Source organism: Cydia strobilella, chromosome 4 (genome assembly GCF_947568885.1).
Source record: "Cydia strobilella chromosome 4, ilCydStro3.1, whole genome shotgun sequence".
Taxonomy (NCBI): domain Eukaryota; kingdom Metazoa; phylum Arthropoda; class Insecta; order Lepidoptera; family Tortricidae; genus Cydia; species Cydia strobilella.
In genome coordinates this window covers 2,641,524-2,662,101 of record NC_086044.1, presented here as the reverse complement: position 1 = coordinate 2,662,101, position 20,578 = coordinate 2,641,524, and the positions used below count along the sequence as shown (strand labels likewise).

Genomic DNA, 20,578 nt, shown 5'->3' with positions numbered 1-20,578 from the left:
AAGTCCAAAAGTTTCAGGCAATTTTGGGCTTAATATAATATTATCTTTATAACAATTGGTACTATAATCGCGTGCAATAAAATGAGTTACAGCACGTTCAGGTAGCTATAGGAACAAAACAATATCATGACAGATGCAAGTTGATAAATCTGTATTTCTCTTAATTGTAGCCCTAATAGGCTGTTCCCAATGTTCCCATGGCTTAGCGAGTATTTGCTTTTACGATCAACTATATTAGAGTTGGTAATAATATGCTGTTCCTCTGAAATGGACCTTTTAGGTTCATCTTAATCAGAATCGCTTCGTAAACGTGTTCAATTATATGATGTACACAAAATAAGCCAGATTTTTGTGCTTTCACTACGTCTCGCATATTCAGTCACCCTGGAACCGAAATTTATTTATTCATTGAGATATAGTCACGCACTCTGCGATTTCAAAGAGAGATTACCTTCCATAGACACACTCCGATGGTAAAATTAGCTCCTTGCTCGGGTTTTCTCAATAGACTACAGTATGAGGATTTCCAAAAAGGAGTGTAGTTAAGGTTTTTAATAGGCGAAGGACAGGTTACTTATTTGCCATCGGCGTTTTTACTAGTGCACAGTCAGCGCCAGAAGCTGTTAAGCTTGTGTCGTGTTTAATGATCTAAAGACAACTTAATTGTGAAAAAAAATCATTTTGTTCATTTCACCAAAATTTGTCAATTCCGAACAACTGACAGGCCGATATCGTCCAGCGGACTGATAGTCAGTGGGCCCCTTTACAGCTACTGAGTGTACTGAGTGCATCCTGAGATTGCATTGCACATGGAGACATTGGCTAATAAATGGGTAAAATGGTCCTAAGTTCGTTACATTTCGCCAACCGGCTGTGGGTGGTATGTGGGTTTGATCTAATACTGGTTGCCATTCTGGTACCAGTGGTACCAGATAGATTAGTCTGTGTTCTGTAATAGTTGTTAGTTTGTCATTGTCACACATAGGTCAGATGTTTCGGTGTCGTATTTGATTCTTCATCCTGGATTGAATGTAATGATTAATATATATTTGAGTGAGGCATTTTTTATAAATTTTAGTAGCTAAATGCAGCCGGGCTTGGCTAGTATTCGGGTTTTTTTTTTGGAACTTAGTGGAAGATTTTTTTTAACATTCATTGAAATTGCGCTTATAGGTATTGTATAAAATTAGAGAACTCTATCTATTCACCAAATTTTACCGAAATCTGATGTAAAAAAGCGGCCCTAAAAACAAATGAAAAAAAAATTCATTATAATTTTAAATCTTTACTATTAAGAATAAGTAATATGTAGTATTATCATACAGAACGGCCACGCATCGCCCCGCCCCGATTCGAATTACCTCGCCCCGCGACAGCAAATTGACGACCTTTTGTCGACCGCTCAGTACTGTTTTTAAACAACTTACACAATGACGCATGCCGCGTGTACAGACGTGCCGTTCACACATAGAAACGCAAGTGATTTTTTATGTATAGCGTGTCCGCCCTGTGCTATTAAGTAAACTTCAAACACACCTTTATGTATGTGATCACATGAATCTATTAAATGCAACGGTTTTTAACGCAGTTAGTATGCGCCAGACACAACACCTGTCCGGTTTTATCACCAGCCGTCCTTTTCCCTCCCCCTGCTGGAACATCGGGTAGACAGAGACAGATTTTGAAGTCCGATATAGGTTTTAAGAATCCCTTTGCATTCCCTTTGAATTCTAATGAGTAATTTTGGTTAGTATGTAGTATTTACTTAGATAGCAAATGTATGTTTCCCTTCCTCTTGAACATGGTCCTACTAAAACTCACAAGCTTTACCAAAACCAAGTTCCTAGTACAAGAACGTAACCTCACGATTCTATAATTGTGTTATCCAATAGATTTAATCAGTATCACTGTTACAAGTGCCATTATATGCGCCGTATATGGATAATTACGAAATCCTAGACTTTTCCAGGTCTAACTCCAGCTTGAAACCTGTTAAATAAAATTACTTTCTAAATGTCGTATATTATGTAGTTAAATAGAAAATACAACCTTATTTGAAGCTGAATACAGTTGAAAATTTAGAAGGTATTAGTTTTTGAAGCAAAGATCACTTGCCCAATAACATTTATAAGTATATCATATATAATATTGTATATATAGTATTTAGCAAGAAGATAGGGTACGTGAGCCACCTAAGGGCGCACCAGAGAGCGGATCAGCTACACGCTAATAACGCGAATTAAAAATTGCCTACTCCAGAGCACACAGTCGCTGTGGCCGAAATCGGTCAAGAGAGCATCATCATGATATTGTCTTATAAAACAAGTCCCGCTCACTACGCGTGGGTGATCTATTGCAATAAGTACATTGCATAACAGAAAAAGTAAGGGCAAATCGCCTAGCATGGTACGGGCATGTGATGCGGAGGGATGAAAGTCATGTGACGAGAAAGGTATTAAGAATGAATGTGGAGGGAAGTACGAGGAGAGGAAAACCGAGGAAAAGGTGGATGGACTGTGTGAAAGATGATATGAAACTAACGCAAGTGAATGATGAGATGACGGGTGACAGAGATGTATGGAAGAAAAAGACATGCTGCGCCGACCCCAAGTGAATGGGACAAGGGCAAGCGAATGATGATGATGACATTGCACATATTCATTTAATATGCTGAGAGCGAAACGTTTTTGCGTCCGCTTTTACGATGTGTGCGTGCACAAATGATTAAAGTTTGTAATAAAAGTAAAGTTACTAACTAAAATAGATATCAATTATCATACCCTAAAGAAAAAGTGATCGAAATATTTTATGAAACATAATTTGATTTGTTCCCTAGTTGAAAAGTAAAGTTACAAAAACAAACACGGAATGTTGTAGGATACAATAATGTGAGATGCAACTTTTGCTTTCAACAGCAACAAATCCATTCGTATACGTAATGAAATAGATAATGTATGAATATAACTTCTATAGGTATATGTATCGAAGTCTAGTCAAAGGTCCCACTTTGTCGCTTGCCATCGGGCAAGATTTGCTTGTATCTGTATACGAAAAACCTATCAAGGCAAGCGACAAAGTGGGAGTTTTTGCTTGGAAACAACACTTACAATCAGTGGCATACCGTGAACTAATCTAGCCGAGGGCAGTCACATCTGCGAGGCTCTTTTTTTTTCAATGTTCCCAAGATAATAAAAAGGGTTGCCTTCCGCGAGGCCCCCTATTAAGTGCGAGGCCGTGGGTGAGGGTCCGCTTCGTTCACGCCTAGAAACGCCACTGCATACATACGCTTAGATACGCCACTGCATATATAATATCACTGTTCAAAATGCGGAGTTTAGAGGTCTAGTCTGTAGCTTATATTAATAACATCGGTATATCACGGGCAGGAACTTGTTTGGGTATAGAAATGTTATTAAGCTGCTTAAATGCCTTCCAGGCAGGTTTCGAAAGGTTTATTCAGGCATATATTTGTACATAATAAATAAGTCATAAATCCTGTCTTTCTCGTTCTTCATTGATGTCAAACTACTGTCATGCTGGTTGGTAAATTGGTAATGGAATTCAGACTTCAGACCATTTGGGATGGAACATTGCACAACGAGGATCTGTGACTCTTAAGTACATATTTGTAGTACAGTACTGTACCCCTGTAAATTATTTGAGTTTCCAAAACGTTCCGTTTGGCGCGCTGTTCAAAATCCCACACAAAATGATACTTAACGCAAACGCGTACGTCCGTCACGCTATCGAATGTTAAACTTAAATTAAACTTAGTTTCTAATCTAAAGTACCTAATGTACCTATCTTACCTTATAATAAGTATAAGCTTAAGATTTAAGATAATTTAATTTAAGATAATTTTGGTAAACCTTGTACTTAATGGAAGAGCGGAGCCTTCTGGCACAAGTATCTTTTTACTTAAAGAAGGTTCTTGTTTCGATCCTAGTTAAAACCTGTTGTGTACCCAATAAATCATTTTTCATTTTTCATTTTCATAAAGTTAAGGGATGAATCACGAATTGATTCGATAAAATTTTAGTAATTGTCATTACTACTTGCAAAACGACTTTTTAATTGCGATGTTGTCGCAGTGTGTCTAGTTTAGAAATACGAGTACTCGACATATCTCAAAGCTACAAACACTACTCCTAATGTGACAATCATTCAAAATTTCTCCAGGACTTAGAGATTTTCTTTACCTTCTCTTCTCGTCCAACTATTATTTCAAAATGCTCAGCAGACCTGATCAAATGTGCTTCAACTTTTACATATTTTTAATTAAGGTTATGTTAATAAATAATGTTTCGCTCAATGCCAAACCTACTCACACGGTTCCCATGCAAGGACAATGCACAATTTAGACAACAAATGCACATTATCAGTTGTCATGTATTTAAATTTATATGATCGATCGAAAAACTGATATAGAAATCCGTGCTCCAATTTCGAGATACATTTAAACCGTTTTATGGAATTATGATTTCTTACCATTTACCTTCTCTACATGATAGTCTTTCAATGGAGAGCTTCTAAAGTAGCGTTGAATTGCCAAAGTATCCGAGCATACAAGATCGAATAAGGATGACAGCGTTCTAAATTTGAATAAATTACTTCGTAAATTTAAAATTTTGCCTACAATATAGTTTAGTAAAGATGCCGTTGGAAAAATGCCAAAGGCTTCGTCTTGAGATAAACTAGTTTGAGTTGGGGGACCCCCAATGGGGGCACTTGTTTCAGTTGATGATGTGCAACTTGTGCAAGCTAAGCTTATAATCCTATCGACTTTCTTTAAAATCGCTAGTGGTGCATCCAAATTGTTTAAAAGTAAAATGTAAAAATAGTTGAGTCCAAACTATCGATAGATCTAAAACTCATTGATCGTATTCGATGTATGAAGTAGTCTAAAACAAATTCGTTTTTCAAATTTGACAGCTAAATGGCGCTGAACATTAGGTATGCGGTAACTGGAAAAAGTTGACAATTCAGTTACCACAAGATTTACGGCGCCCTACAGAGCCGTCTTCTCCAGCTTTCAAATTTGAGGTCACCATCTGTTCTTAGACTTTACACAATATAATCTTTTCTTGTAAAATCAACAACACGTTGATTATAGTCTATATGGATCTCAAAAAATCTAAAGAAAAAAGACGTTACTCAATCGTTCCTTCAATGACATTATTCTATAGATAGAAAATGATGTACCCAATGGAACGAAAACGAGTAAGTAGTACTTAAATCTGTCATTGCTTCTTTCTTATTCCGTTTGCAATTTATTATATTAATAGCCAAGTTAATTGCTATTGGAGGTCCATTAGTTATCTCTGTACATGCCATGCCGTTTAGTATGTATTGAGGCTGCAGCAAAGAATAGCTATAAATTGTTTTAGATGCGTTCAATTGGCTCATAAACAATGTTTCTACGCCCTTTTGATCAACTAATTTCTCTGTAACCTTGTCTTATCATCCGACCTTACGAGCCACAACACGCTTTCTGCTGCTTTTCATTAGTCTCCGACCGAAGTTTCATGTTTCGGCCGAAGCTTCGGTTTTGGTCAAAAACCTGCCGAACATGTCAGCCGCGCCGAAACTGTATTTTCTGTATGGAGTTAGCCGCGAAAGCTGAAGATGTTCCGAATCCGGGCTCGGGTATTGGAGTGCTTTGTCACGTTTTCTTTAGTAGGTATTTATGACATCTAAGGTCTATTTTCGTAAATCCAAATACTTAAGAATTTCGAATCATTCCGAAAATGGACTGTAATATGATGGCATTGGCAATCTGAAGTATTCATAATTACCCGAATGCTCATATTTCAGTTTATGATTGATTACTCTCGAGAATTTTCCCATTCAACATATTCCAACTCCATCAGATCTGACAATGAACTGTCACAGCGCCTATAATTGGCATGGCGCGCGAATTGGCCAATAGTAGGCCGAACCTGTCTGGGTCTGCCCACGGGGGCCGTTGCACTCGAGAAAGCTTGCCCTGATATGACAATATGGCGTCGTGAATTGTGGAGGGTGTTTTGATTGGGTTTCTCTTGGTTTTAGCTCTTGGGAGATCCGTGGGAAAAAAACTACCAATTGTAGCCTATCTTTATCGTGGAGTTTGTTAGTTTTATTAGGATATAGGAGGCAAACGAGCAGACGACTCGCCTGATGTGTTGCTAACCTGATGGGAGTACGCTCTGAAGGTTTGATGGTCGTATAGGTCCGGAAATACCGCTGGCGACAATTCATTCCACAGTTTAACTGTGCGAGGCAAGAAGTATCTGAATAAACCTACAGTTGAGGACTGCCAACCATCTAAGTGCAAAACATGATACAATATAGCAGTGATCAAACATATTAAAAAGCAAATATCGCAGGATGTTTGATTTATCTTTTTTATTCGAAACCTTTGATTTGGACAATATTGCGGTGTCCTGTTTTTCGCGTTTACCCTAAAGAATTTTGGTTGGTCCGTTTCTATCATAATCATTATCCAATCGTTCTTGCGTTTTATGAAAAACGTAATAGACGATTACATGTCCCATGTTCTCTGACCGAGTTAGATATGCGACGAGTTTAATGCAGTTAGGTTAGCGGTCATTTAGCTGGAACGTTAACATAACTCATTAGTGCGCTAAACTTTAATTACTTAGGCCTTGTCCATGTTTGTAGTTGGCCGTTACCTATAAAATTATACAGAAAAAAAGTTTCTTTAAAAAAATATATGATAGCGCTTTAACGACGAATACTGTAAGTACTGTACTTGCCATGGGCATTTATCAATTATGTACAGTCGCCATCAGATATATCGGAGCGCCCAAGGTGCTCACAAATATCTGAACACGCCTCTATTGTCAAGGCGCTAGGTGCGTGTTCAGATATTTTTGAGCACCTCGGCCGCTCCGATATATCTGATGGGGACTGTACTTCCCAAGAGTTTCTAATAAACTGAGGTTTTTCGTTGAGGAGTTCCTTTTAGCTATTTTACAACTATCATATTTGGGGCATTTTCTATGAAAAGGGACCTTATTGTCGATGGCGCTCACGCCGCACAGCTTTGCGCAGCATTGTATTTATATCGGAGCATCGTTTATAATGGCGTAAGCGCCATCGACAATAAGGCCCCTTTTTATAGAAAAAAACACATTAACAGTTACATACTTTTTTGCAGTGGCTCAAATCAACTCAAAATTAAATATTTAACCTTTCATATGTTGCGGTTGCAAAAATTATGGGCCCTCGGTTTTGCTGTATAGAGCAGAAATCGTCCTCGAATTCAAAAATATGACTGAAAATTCGGTCTGTTTATTATTGCTACTTATCAATTATCATAGTCAACCAAGAAGTTAAATCAAATGATGTAATGGCTGTATATTATAACAAAACACAAATGCATAATTTAACTGCATCGATATATTTAATCATGTATAAACCGCTGCGCTTTGGTCATCATTACTTCTTATAATGACCATATCGACATGTGTAATGGCGGCAATTACCATTTAATTATCTTATCGATAGCCGTTACTAACAATAGTTAATTGCAATTAGTAAATTCGATAGTTCTACGTTATTGGCTTACGATTAGCATTGATAAGTTTATTAGTTTATGTTTATTGTGATCTAATGCTAAAATGCATATAAAAGAAAAGTCATAAGCTTAAATTACAGCAGTATTATACAAGTACATATACAAGTAGGAACTAACTATATATGACATTTAGAATAAGAAAGAATTTTAGATTTTTTTACAAATAATTACCTTAAATTGTCTGACCGATTACAATACAAAATTAAATTTGCTCTTGTTCGCATGATTGCTTGGTACTTCTCTTTTTTTCATCTCATTAAAACTAAAAGCTACAACGACATAGAAAACTTAATTCAAAATAAGTATAGCGAACATTAGTACAGATCCAAACAAACAAACACACACACACACACACACACACACACACACACACACACACACACACACATACACACACACACACACACACACACACACATCTTTTTCTATATTAAGTACCCTATAGTAGTATAATTACATTGAAATCATGTTTAGTTGTTTTGTTAATGTTAAAAAAAAAAAAAAAAAAAAAAATGTAGTTAAATATACTTTATATACTTCTAAGATAACTGTTAACTAACCGCGTGGAAGAGCGGTGCTCTCTTAGCACAAGTGTTTTCTCACTTAAAAAGAGGCACCAGCGCAGATATTGTAATTTGTGTTTTTTTTAAGCTACCGAATAAAATATTTTGATTTTTTTTTTTTTTTTTGATTAAGCTTATCATCAAGATTTGCTCAGTGTCACAATACCTATTCCCTAATATATCCAATATTTTCCACCTCTCTTGCTCCCCCTCATTCTTCTTATTTCTGTGCAAGTAAATTCCCTACAATAGTATTATCAGTAAAGTAGGTTCATAGGCTGTTTTGAACCCAACATGATTGCTTGCGTAACCGCAAGCCATGCGCAAGGAGTCAATGCGCGCACGAGTGAGTGTCACGTCATATGGACGCCGGCGTGTGTAGTATAGATAGTGTAAACAATGCTAGGTATTAGCAATAAATAATGTAGATCAATGTCCCGTTTGTCGCAAACAGTTATGTCTATTTTATATCTTCAAATGGCCTTGCAACTTTTCACATTAGAAAATGGGTTTTTGGCTTATGCGAGAATGTCCTTACGCAAGGCAAAGGCAACCTTTTTATTACCTTGGGAAAACACATTGAAAAGGGTCTCGCAGATATGGTTTTCGCCAACGGCTAGATTAATTCATACTATGCCACTGCATGACGCACCGAACGTTGTCTTGCTTCGCTGCCCAGATCAAAACAATAAAGTAACTCTCATTTGCGTCGCGATGTCGGTTAAAAATAACCACACTCCGTATATGAAAGACAATAATATACTTGTACAATAGGGGACATTCCCGGTGAACCATCTTAAGGGCAAAAATTGTTTAAGTCTTGCAGACGGTCAGGCGATATCATAACAGTGATGACTGGCACTAAAAATGTGTTAAAAAAAGATTACCTCGGGTAAAGTTTATTGCCGTTCATTGTCTTTGTGACGGTCGGCATTTACAAACCACAGCCTAAACAACCACAACTAATAAACTGTCCTTACTACGTAATATTTGTCTCATTACCTTTTTTTACCCTTTTCATTATTAACATTAAGAATCCTAAATGCATCGTAATTGGTTATTTCTACGGGAAGCGGAGTTTAGCTCGCGCGTAAGGATCGAGATACAAAAATTCTGAAGTGGTTCACCGGGAATGTCCCCGATTGTACATTTATATGAATGAACATAAAAAAAATATTCTCCTTCTAACCCTATCTACAATTTGAGCTTTTTAAGGTGCACTCTTGTAGTGAACGCAATAGGTCATATTTTCTGAATGTCACATCTAAACGGGGGTTGTTTTCTGTGTTCAATCAATCGCACCACTTAAATACAAATATGCTTAGATATTAATATATACTGTATATTTATACACATTTATTAACCTAATTTAAATCCGTCCAAACATTCAGATATCACAAAAAATCGAAAGCAGTTGTATAATTTAATCTAACTACAAACGTAAATGGAAAATAATATGAAAGTAAACAATCATTAATTTGAAATGAACGCAAAAATATATTATCGATTTTTGTATTAACGGTAATAGAGTTATACAATTATTCGACTTTCGCGATTTACATAATCGAAACATTGAAAATTGATAAAAGCTTGAGCTACATTTTACTTGTCGCCAACTGGTCGCCAATTCAGATTCAGATTCAGATTTTTTATTTATAAACATACATTAGTAAAGTTTACACGTCAATGTCTTATAACTAAATTCATATTATTTATAAATAAGTGTTGCATATTATTTATTAACGCTGCGCTGGTGGCCTAGCGGTAAGAGCGTGCGACTTGCAATCCGGAGGTCGCGGGTTCAAACCCCGGCTCGTACGACTAATCCCGACAAGGCCTAGTTTCCCCCCTGGGTTGGACGGTCAGATGGCAGTCGCTTTCGTAAAAACTAGTGCCTACGCAGGGACAACGCGAGGAAGATGATGCATATTATTTATTAACATGTATTGCAGAACCAACAGTAAGTAGGGCTTTATACACAAATTACACATGATAACAGTAGGCATAAAATATAACACAAAATCTATAAGTGGGTGCAAAGATCCCTTTGCAGAAACTCGTTAGTACTATAGCATGCTAATTCGATGAGCATGTTTTTAAGCTTTTTGGAAAATATGGCATCGCTAGGCGAATTTTTAATGTCCATAGGGACACGGTTCGAGCGCAAAATAATCTCGTAAACGCAATTCGATACATCACAAGCCCAATTTGAAATAAAAAACGCAATATAAATGTGACAGATGGATAGATAGACACGCAAGTATAATTATACCTAGGGTTTTGTTTTACTTTTGACTTACAGAACCCTAAAAAGTAAGTTTGTTTGGTTCACAACAAATCATATAAAAATTGGCGTAAAATATTGTTGGTTTTATCAATTCCCGATTGTTTCTGTTTGATATTTCCATGTTACTTTATCAAGAGCTTAGGAAACAGAAATAATAAGGTACAGTCACCATCAGATATATCGGAGCGGCCGAGGTGTTCACAATATCTGAACACGCACTCTAACGCCTTGACAATAGAGGCGTGTTCAGATATTTGTGAGAGCCTCGACCGCTCAGATATATCTGATGGCGACTGTACCATCAGTTCAATAGAATCATCCACTCTAATTACGCAACTAAGTAAACGCAATTACTTACATTCAAAGTAAAATGTCTTATGTAAATCCTTGGTCACAGATATGTATACATTTTTCAACTTTATCTCAAAGCAATGAAGTGAAAAATGTGTCTATATTATATCTGTGGCAGTTAGGTCGCTTAGTCTATGATGCGATCGGGCCAATGAAGCCAACAATTGAATACGGCGTGCAAATCGTGCCATGAGATCATTCATTCACCTACAAGATAATGAATTGGCGACTGTGCTTATTAAGACGAGATTATTTTGCGCTCGCTTTAATAAAATGGTTAAGTGCGAGTTGGTTTAACATATAAAAAGTTCCTTTCTTTTATTAAGATCAGTGAAGCTCCTCGTTACATTCAAGCCGAGTATTGCCCTATATCCTATTGTTCCTGTATTGGGTAATTGGGTATCGTTTTGTCAACTAATCACCTGGGTTTTGTGATAGATCAAATTTTGCGTCATGTGGCATTTCCACGGCAACGACACACATTGTCTGTCCCGGGGGCATAGCCAAGATGCCAATCGTTCATAGAAAACACCAATCGAAGCTTAAATAATGTATGGGAAAAGTCACTTTTTGTAGCATCTGTCATCCTGGTACATTTTTACTTTTTCTTTGGCGATTATCATCTTAGCTATGCCTCAAAGTAGGTGATATCGGTCGCAAGTCGCATGTAAGAGTTGAGTTAAATCGGTTGATCGTTTGATTTAGTTTAGGAATTTGTCTCGCGTTGTTGTTGCTTTTATGCATCATTGCTGTGACTACTGTTACTCATATGCAATATGCATATTAGAAATAAATTCAGTGACTATGCAATTTTGCGGCTGGCTGCGAGCTGCCACGTGATGCCTTAGCTCTTTTGTCTCCTAAGTTTATCGCAGCCGTAAAGCATTCTTATTTCTTTTCTGACAAATGTGAGAAACTTTGTCGCGTTCGTTAAAACATGGGCGCGTCATAAACGGCACACTGGCACATTGTTCAGGCGGCTAAGAGTGAATGGGTGAATGTTTTAAAACTTATAAACAACCACCTCATTGTTCCGAAACACGTTCAGGGAATCACGCCATTGTTTCCACAGTATAACTCTACAACGTGAAAGACATTTTTATACTAACCACAAAACGGTGTTTTGAAAACTTCTTCGTTCCCTGAAAAACAAAAGTGAAACATAATATATCGAACTTATGAAAAAGTGAACACAAGAGGATTAGTATTGGAATAATTATGAATTTGTAAAATCCTGTGAAAACGTCATATTAAAACGAAAGTAACCAATTTATGAAAGATCATTTACATTACAATTTTCAGTCTACGAAAGCATTGAATTTGACAGAGTCATTCTAGAAATCTAATTGCGGAAAACGCCCGCACGAAAATTATTCACGAAACTGACGCCAAATTACGAACTGATGACCCTGAAGTTGTAACCGACCCTTTTTTGACGTCTACCTGAAGATCACACAGAACTCTGCACAGGGCAACTAAGAACTCAAGAACCGGAGTATTAAGTTACCCAACTATAAGACCATAGAGGCTACCTTCCAAGATTTGAAGCTGATTGCAAACACTCCATAATAGAAAACAAAATCCTACCATAATAAAACAAGTCATCGAATATTCGTACCTTCATTAGAACCGTCGAGTGATACAGGACAATAAAGACCTCCCATCAAGGCAGAACATAGAGACACTCAGCTGTGTCGAGTGATAAGTGCGCACTGGTGCCAATAGATTCCAACACTCCACATACAGAAGAAAGTGGTCCTGCCATATCAAAACATCATCGTGACACATATAACTTAAGATCCCACTGCTGTCATTTGCCACTCACTAAAGTCAAAGAGCATAGTGATACCCAGCGGTGTTGAGCGATAGATGCAGTACGTGCAAGCACACTTACGGGTACGTGTATATCGAGCAGCAAAAGTGGTCCTAACATATCAATACGAACGCCATTGAGTGCTCCTGCTTCTTCGATTGAAACCGTCAAACACAGGCCGCTTAAGATTATAGCGCTTACCAAGGCCACGGAGCATCGAGGATAAGCAGTCGGCTGTGTGTGATAGGTGCACGGTGGCGCCAATGCGGCGGCGGCGTGGCGATGTCGCCGCCGCGGGCGCTGCTGGCGGGCCTGCTGGTGTGCCAGCTGCTCTCCTACGGCGGGCACCAGGGGCTCACCAAGATATTCTACACGTAAGTACTATTCTAGCCCTGTTATAGTCACTTGTTGCTAAGTCTACGTTGGCGTCCCAGCTGCTCTCCTACAGGTACCATCACCAAGATATTAAATATACACGTAAGGATTGTTCCAACCCCGTTGTAAGCCACATACCTACGCAGCGGTTATCACCGGTCCGGTGCGCTGCTGTTACATGCTGTAAGTTGGCGATTAAGAATGTAAACCTAGCTGCAGATGTGAATACCTATTCAATCAATCAATCAAACTTTTATTGATAAAATATATGTAAATATTTTACGTGTCAATACTTACAGTTAATGGGAACCACATACCTATTATCAAAAACATCATATGATTGGGCGGCGTGTTTTGAATATAGACTTTGTATTATTTATGTTTAGGTAGAAAAACGAACGGGAACTATTCCAGATATAATAATTGTCTAAAATATGTTAATTTTCTTATGCAATTCTCACCAATAATTAAAACTACTTACTATATTTAGATATTCGATCGTATTAAATTGAATTGATTAATGATGTATGAACAATGAACATGACTGCAGTACAATAAAAAAAAACTAATTTGATTGATGATTAACATTCCTAGCCTAGTTACTTCACCATTGCGTGTAATCAAACAAAAAATAATATTATATATTTTGCCTTCATACAATTTTGTAAGTATTAGTTTTTATATTATTTGTCTGTTAAAATCGTGCATACGAACTGTTTGGACGATTAGAAATTGACAGGCAATTATCGTTTGAAATATCCTCATAACGCAAACTCGCGTGGTAAAAATAGATATTTAGCATAATCATATCGACACGGTGGATTAGGTTTGGGACATGAGCAATTATTTATGCCTGATTTAAAATTGCGCAATTGTTGTGTTTGGGCTTGCATAATGTTCGTCATCCCACAAGTGCACACTCAAGTAGTCTTAATATGACTAAATATAGTTAACTAGCTGAATAAAAAATATGCCTTTACAGACACGTCTTTAAGCAGTCTCCAGCTAGCTAAATTAAGCCATGTTTTTAGGTGGCTTAAAAATATTATGCCTTTTTGCGGTGTTATTCGCAGACAGTTAGCTTTAATTAGCCATCTCGAGAGGCTGCTTAGTGCTTAACCCTTGAACGCATGTCGCGTCGCGTCATCATGAACCAGGTTGGAATTATTGGAAATATTGGAACGCACGAAGTCTTAAATTAGGTTGTAGCACTTGTAGCCGCACGCGTCAGTTGACGTCTTATGCGGTCCGAGTGTTAAGAATCTTGTTTATGTTCAGACAGATCGCAGAGGCTCGTCCGGATCTCACGGCTTGTAAACAAGTGTTACCGCAGTAATACATAAGCATACATTTTGTCAACAATTTGTTACCGTGCATTGTAACGATGTTCGGTCCGAGAACACAAGTGATTGAACGGGATTTATGGTTTACAACTTTACATTAACGGAAAATGTAAAACGCCTCCAATGTGACAAAATACTATACCTAATGGACAAGTCTTATTTAATATATGTACCTGCAGAGCTGCCTGGTAACAGAATTACAACTGTTAATTTTAAGGTGAATGGAAAAATTCACTGCCTCGGGCGGGATTCAAATCCCGGGTCTGGGACGTTGGCCAACTCTACCAACTGAGCCATCGCAGTTTTCCCGATAGCAGTTGGGCGACACTGATCTTTTCGGGCATTCTCGGCTCCGGCTCAGCACTGCTACGAGCAATTTGGCACAACTTGACGTCCCTTTGCGTGCACAACCACAGATAAGATAATGACTTGAATTTTGACAAGCCTAAATATCAGATAGCATCGAATCCAACATAATTTCATTGTCCTTTAAGCCTAAGTGGCACCTAGAGTCAGACCATGAAGTGCAACGATTTTGATAGCACACGCAGTGCAAGTATTATTTTAAACGTCAAACTTCTATGAAATTATGACGTACAAATAACACTTGCACTGCATATGCTATCAAAATCGTTGCAGACTTTATTTGGTCTAACTCTAGCTGGATATTTTTGAACACGAGTATAGTATAAGCTATCTTTTAAAACTGGTTTTTCTGCGAGAACGACACGAGCATGACGGTTAAGCCAGGGGGTAAGTGTTTTATCATTTCATTTAGTTTAGGTTATAACCGGCATTCATGCGTGTATAGTGCAACTCCCTAGACGTGGAGGTGCATGTCGGCAATCCGCGGGGAACGTGCGGTCATGACTTGGTCGTTCACCTTAGCTTCAAACTTACACCGTTACTGGAACTTTAACTTATCATAATCCTACATGAATCTAGTATCTGGATCGGTCATGAGGGGTGGGGGGAAATGATCGAACGGGATAGTCTTATGTATCTTTCAGTAGGAGTAGCAGAGAAAGCGCTGCTATTGTTTGTCCTTGTCACAGTCTCGCATTTTTTTTGTTCCCTACCGTAAATTTTGTATGGCTTATGGTGGGCTACAAATCTACTCGACCAATCATATTGTCGCATTGCGTATGTTTTGTCCCTCACGGGCGCACGCGTATAGCTGATCTATGTAATGCTAGGTCTACCGTTTGGTTTTGTTCGGGTAAATTGTAGTAAGGCGATAGAATATAGTAGAGAAGTTGCTAAAATAAACGTTGGTATTATTTATTTATTTATTTTAAACTTTATTGCACAAGTACAAGTAAAAATTACAAAAGGCGGCCTTGAGGCATTCTCTTACCAGTCAACCACTGGGCTAAACAGAAATTAGTTAAGGTGGGTGCAGTGTGAAAAAAAAAATGTTCCAAATAATGTAAATTAATAAAACAAATGGTATTAAAGCATTATAAAGCTTATGTAACATTGAATTTAATATTGTTTCAACAACACATTTTTAATAAGACTAACGTCCTGTTATAAAAGGTCCTAGTGCTCGTCATGCTAATGCCCAACATATGCTGACAAGATTGACAATTATGACATGTACTGCACCAGTGGCGAGCACTCGTACCTACCTTACTTGCTGGACTTTGTTTTATTTTTACCTAGGTACTTAAATGTCTTTAAAACATGTATAGGTACTAGTTATCATTGAAAGGATGTTATGATGTTATTCTGCTCCGATCTTGATTCGCAAATACCAAGGCGATTACTTAATTTAAAATAGCTCGAATGCTGGAACGCCGGTTGGCATTCTTGTTCAGCTGACAAACTAGTTAATAACTAGATTCTTATTTTGGTTAACGCCGGACGACCTATGTCTAAATTAGTCACTTAAGTAACACATATAAATAAGTTTTATAACACTCATGGCGACCACGAGTCAGTAGCCTATTTTCATTTTTACAGCACATTTTATTTACTTGTGTTATTGAAACCGTGGAGATTACAGGCAGCTTTTTAGAGCTAGTATAATTATTGTATATATTGTAGGTTGTAGGACTTGTAGGTTTACATATTACCCACATTAGCACCCATGCCAGTAAGGCTATCGTGACCATCTAGATACCAAGGTGGCCTATCTCTTTACAATCTTGTCGTATAAACGGGCCCACTGACTATCAGTTTTTCGGACGATATCGGCCTGTCAGTTGTTCGAAACTGTCAAATTTTTGTTCTAACTGGCAGGCCGATACCGTCCGGCCCCTTAGAAGTAAAAGACATGGAGATAGATCGTTTACACAATTCACATACGAATACGACTAAGCGTCATTTCATGTACACGTTTGATGTACGCGTTTGCGTTTCCAAAACGTCCCGCTTGGGTCGCTTGGCGCGCTGTTCAAGATCCCATACAAAATGAGAATTATACTATTGAATGAAATTTACACTGGGGGTTATGTGTGATATACGTACAGTTGTGTTCGTTAGATCTGCCTGTTAGAACAAATCTGTCACTGTTTGGCGGGAATCAGACAGATCTTACGGACTCTTTCCTTATTGCTGGTACGTGTAAAATGTTTTAAGTCGGAAATAAACACGATTGTGTCACAGTCACAGACGGAGACTCAAGTAACATTACAGTAGCCCGGACGTTGACTCCCACTGGATCTAAATACATGTGCCATTCTCAACCAAAAGGGTACTTATTGACGGTTGGCAATAAGGCGCTATTTCCATATAGCTTCTATTTGAAATCAACCTTATCGACAAGCGACAATGTGGTACCTTTTTGTTGAAAACGTCACAAATGGTCCGTACGTACGTGAATATGTACGTGATTGTCTCAATTGGCAACTGGTTCCTGTTGCGTGTTATTTAATAGATTGGTAACACGAATCGTAATACTATTGCTAGTGAATTGAAGATGTTCACTTTTGTTTGCGTTGCTAGTAAAATAATTGGGAAATGACGAGAATCAATTTAAAAATTTGTCAGTTGAGAAACTTTTTTAGTAAGAGTTAAGGTTATGCGTCCTCACTGTCCTTTATGTGGACATTGTGGACATCATAAAATAAACGGATTTTAAAATCTAACTTTCTTACATCATCCTATTAAGTAGGTGTTTAAACTTTTTCTTGACAATTGTCACGGACGTTGATCGTAGATGATTAGTGCATTTAATTACAAGATTTTATTATGTTTTATTTTCTAAGTAATTGAGATAAAAGGTAACCCGCGCGATGGCCATTTCCTCCGTCGCAATTTTAGCACAGCGCGCAATATCTTTTATCGCCTTCTAATTTCGTCGCTAAACTTTAGGTAGACTTGCTACTCTGGCTCTCAGATGTACTTCATATACTATAAGTACTATAACTGTAACGAATCCTGATTAGGTTTTCTTACCTGCTAGGTACTTATACCTCTACTACTGTAGTTACTGGTCACGGATGGAAACTCAACTTAAGAAACAAAGTTATAAATACGTGATTTCTAACAAAATTCAATGGCTTCCGTACATTATATTTCGATATATAGTTAACTTATAGCCCGTATTACACCAATTACAATAATGCCCGTATCCATCTCGAAGGATCATATTTAATTGTATTATCCATTGAAATCGCTTTCAGTGATCAATAATCGTTTCCGCCCTAGTGATACAGGACGTTTCTAATACTTTTCGGTATTTATATCCCCTATTTTTTACTTGTCCAGAATATAAAAATAAATGCAGCATGTGTGATTTACTTTGTGTGTTCTTTGCCTGCTTTGTTTTTAACTCTTCCCGTAATTATTCATGATATTTGAGATCAACCCAGAATAAATATCTATATAACATGTCAATAATGTTTGTTCATTTTGTTTCAGATTACCTGACACTGGACAACCTCCAATTCTCATCTCGCTAGCGGACAACGCTAAACTAGACTTGAAAACTCCCGAGGAACTGTTGTTCGTGAACGACTCCGAGCAGCACAACGAAACCAAGACCTTCACTATTGTAGACGGCAGCGAGGTATTAGAAGAAAAAGAAGTAAAGGATGCCGCGGAATCACACCTCGTCGTCAAAGCCAAGCCTATGCACGAGGTGCGGCAGACAGAAGATGCATTTCACACAACTCCACCCCCTGAGGAACCCGCAGAATCTCAAACGGAAGACAATGAGAAAAAACCAAACATTCCAGTCAAACCAGAAATGCCACAAGAGGACATACCCTCATTCTCGGAGTGGGCGCAGAAACAGCTCGCAGAGGCGGAAAAGAAAGACACTGTCCTGAACCACTCGAGTCAACCTAGTCATAGCAGTACTAACTTTAGCAGTAAGAGCACAAAACTGCGGTCGAAAAACTATGCTTCGCCGTCGTGCGCGGCCAAGGTCGTGGCCTGCAACCCCGAGGCTGGCTCCGCCAGCTCCATCCTGTCCCCCAACACGGACGAATACATGCTCAACACTTGCAACAGCCGCATCTGGTTCGTAGTGGAGCTCTGCGAAGCTGTTCAAGCGCAAAAAATAGAAATAGCCAACTTCGAGCTATTCTCGTCGACCCCTAAAGACTTCGCCGTGTACTTCAGTGATCGTTTTCCGACGCGCGAATGGGCCAGCGTCGGACAATTCACGGCCAAAGACTTAAGAGACGTTCAAAGTTTTGATTTGTATCCGCATCTGTTCGGAAAATTTATTAAAGTCGAACTTCTGTCGCACCACGGCTCCGAACATTACTGTCCCATTTCGCTGTTCAAAGTGTACGGGACCTCGGAGTTTGAGGTTTTAGAGAAGGAGAGCTCGCAACACGCCGCCCACATCGATGACGACGACGATGATGACGAAACTATTGATGCTCCCGTTGTTCCTGTAGCAGAAACGGAACCGTCTAAAAACCTATTTGGTTCCGCGAGAGACGCGGTCATGTCTATAATGAAGAAAGCCGCACAAGCGTTAGTCAAAACAGAAGTTCCTAAAAACGTTTCAAGCGAACACAACGACACGTCGACGGACAAAATGTACAAAAAGTGTTGCTCCCCCAGCCATATAATAGTTTGTGATAATTGTAGTGAATCGCTCTACAATGAAGTGTACGAACTGGTTAGTTGTAGTTCAGATAAACTGACTAATTTAGTGCGACAAGTGTTCCTCCGTGAGACTCTGAAGTGCACCAGTATATGCCAGCCTTTCGGCTTGGACTTTAAAAGTACAAAGACTATCGAGTTTTCCGAAGAGCGCGTGGCATATATGAACGCATTGTTTCCCCCTAAGTATTTAGCCGCGTTGTGTAATATTCTCGCTATTAAAGAGAAAAAAGTAGTTTTAAACACTAGTTTCGAAACCGAATTGAATGTTACCTCTAATTTGACCGTTGACGAATCGCCGCAGAACGTCAGCAGTGAAACGGACTCCGAACAGGACGTGAAGTTAATATCGTTCAACAATGCTTCGTCGGACGAAGCCAACGAGACAGTTGAATCTGAAGAAAAACCTGTTGTAGTCGAAGAAACCGTTGAGAGACCAGTGCCAGTTGAAATACCAAAAGAGGAAGAAAGTGAAAACGAGCCGGTAGTCACGGATGATAAAATCGTCCAAGAAAAACCCGAAGAGAAGCAAATAGAAAACATAGAAATCAAAGTTGATGAAAAAGATTATTCCAAAGACAGTAAAAATAAAATTGAAGTGACTACCGAGAAAGTTAAAGAAGTGATAATTCCACCCGAAGAAGGGAGTGACGGGTTGTTGGAGGACGCGCTGTCGGATCTCGATCAGATTGCGGTGGATCCGACGCCGGGGCCGGCGTCGCAGAACCAGCACCAGACCACGATCCAGAAGGAGTCGGTGTTCCTGAGGCTATCTAATAGAGTCAAGGTGGGTTTTAGTCTTTTTCACTTACTTACTTGCACAACATTGCGTAGGAGAACGAGGCGACTTAAAACTATGTTGACATTATGTGTCATACTGGTAAATCTTTTGGCAAGAATTATACAAGATTAGTACCAATCGATAGCCTATTTCTTCCACTTTCATACGACACCATACCACCAGAAAGCGTGAGTATAAACGCTTGCGCGAAAAAATAACTTTAACGTGACAAATCATTATGGATAATTAAGGGTGTAGGTTATATAGGGTAGAGGTATACATTAAAAAAAGTGTAATTTAAAAGGTTTTGTATTAAAAAAAACATTAATATTTTTGAAATATTCTGTTTAATTTGAATATTAAAAAACGTAATTTTAACGTAACAATTAAATTTCATAAAATAAGTTTGTACATGA

At 38.3% G+C, this 20,578-nt stretch overlaps 1 protein-coding gene across 2 annotated transcripts in view; it reads left to right on the top strand.

Moving 5' to 3' along the window:
- LOC134740473 (SUN domain-containing ossification factor) overlaps positions 1-20,578 on the top strand; it is a 68,570-nt gene that overhangs the window by 44,374 nt on the left and 3,618 nt on the right. Inside the window, exons 1-2 of one of the 2 annotated variants that reach the window (XM_063672949.1) lie at positions 12,585-12,970; positions 18,182-20,168. In XM_063672949.1, coding sequence (XP_063529019.1) covers positions 12,879-12,970; positions 18,182-20,168 — 2,079 coding nt within the window. In that variant the 5' untranslated portion in view covers positions 12,585-12,878. Of the gene's footprint in view, positions 1-12,584; positions 12,971-18,181; positions 20,169-20,578 lie in introns of those variants that run through there. The other variant, XM_063672948.1, reaches the window with a different exon arrangement.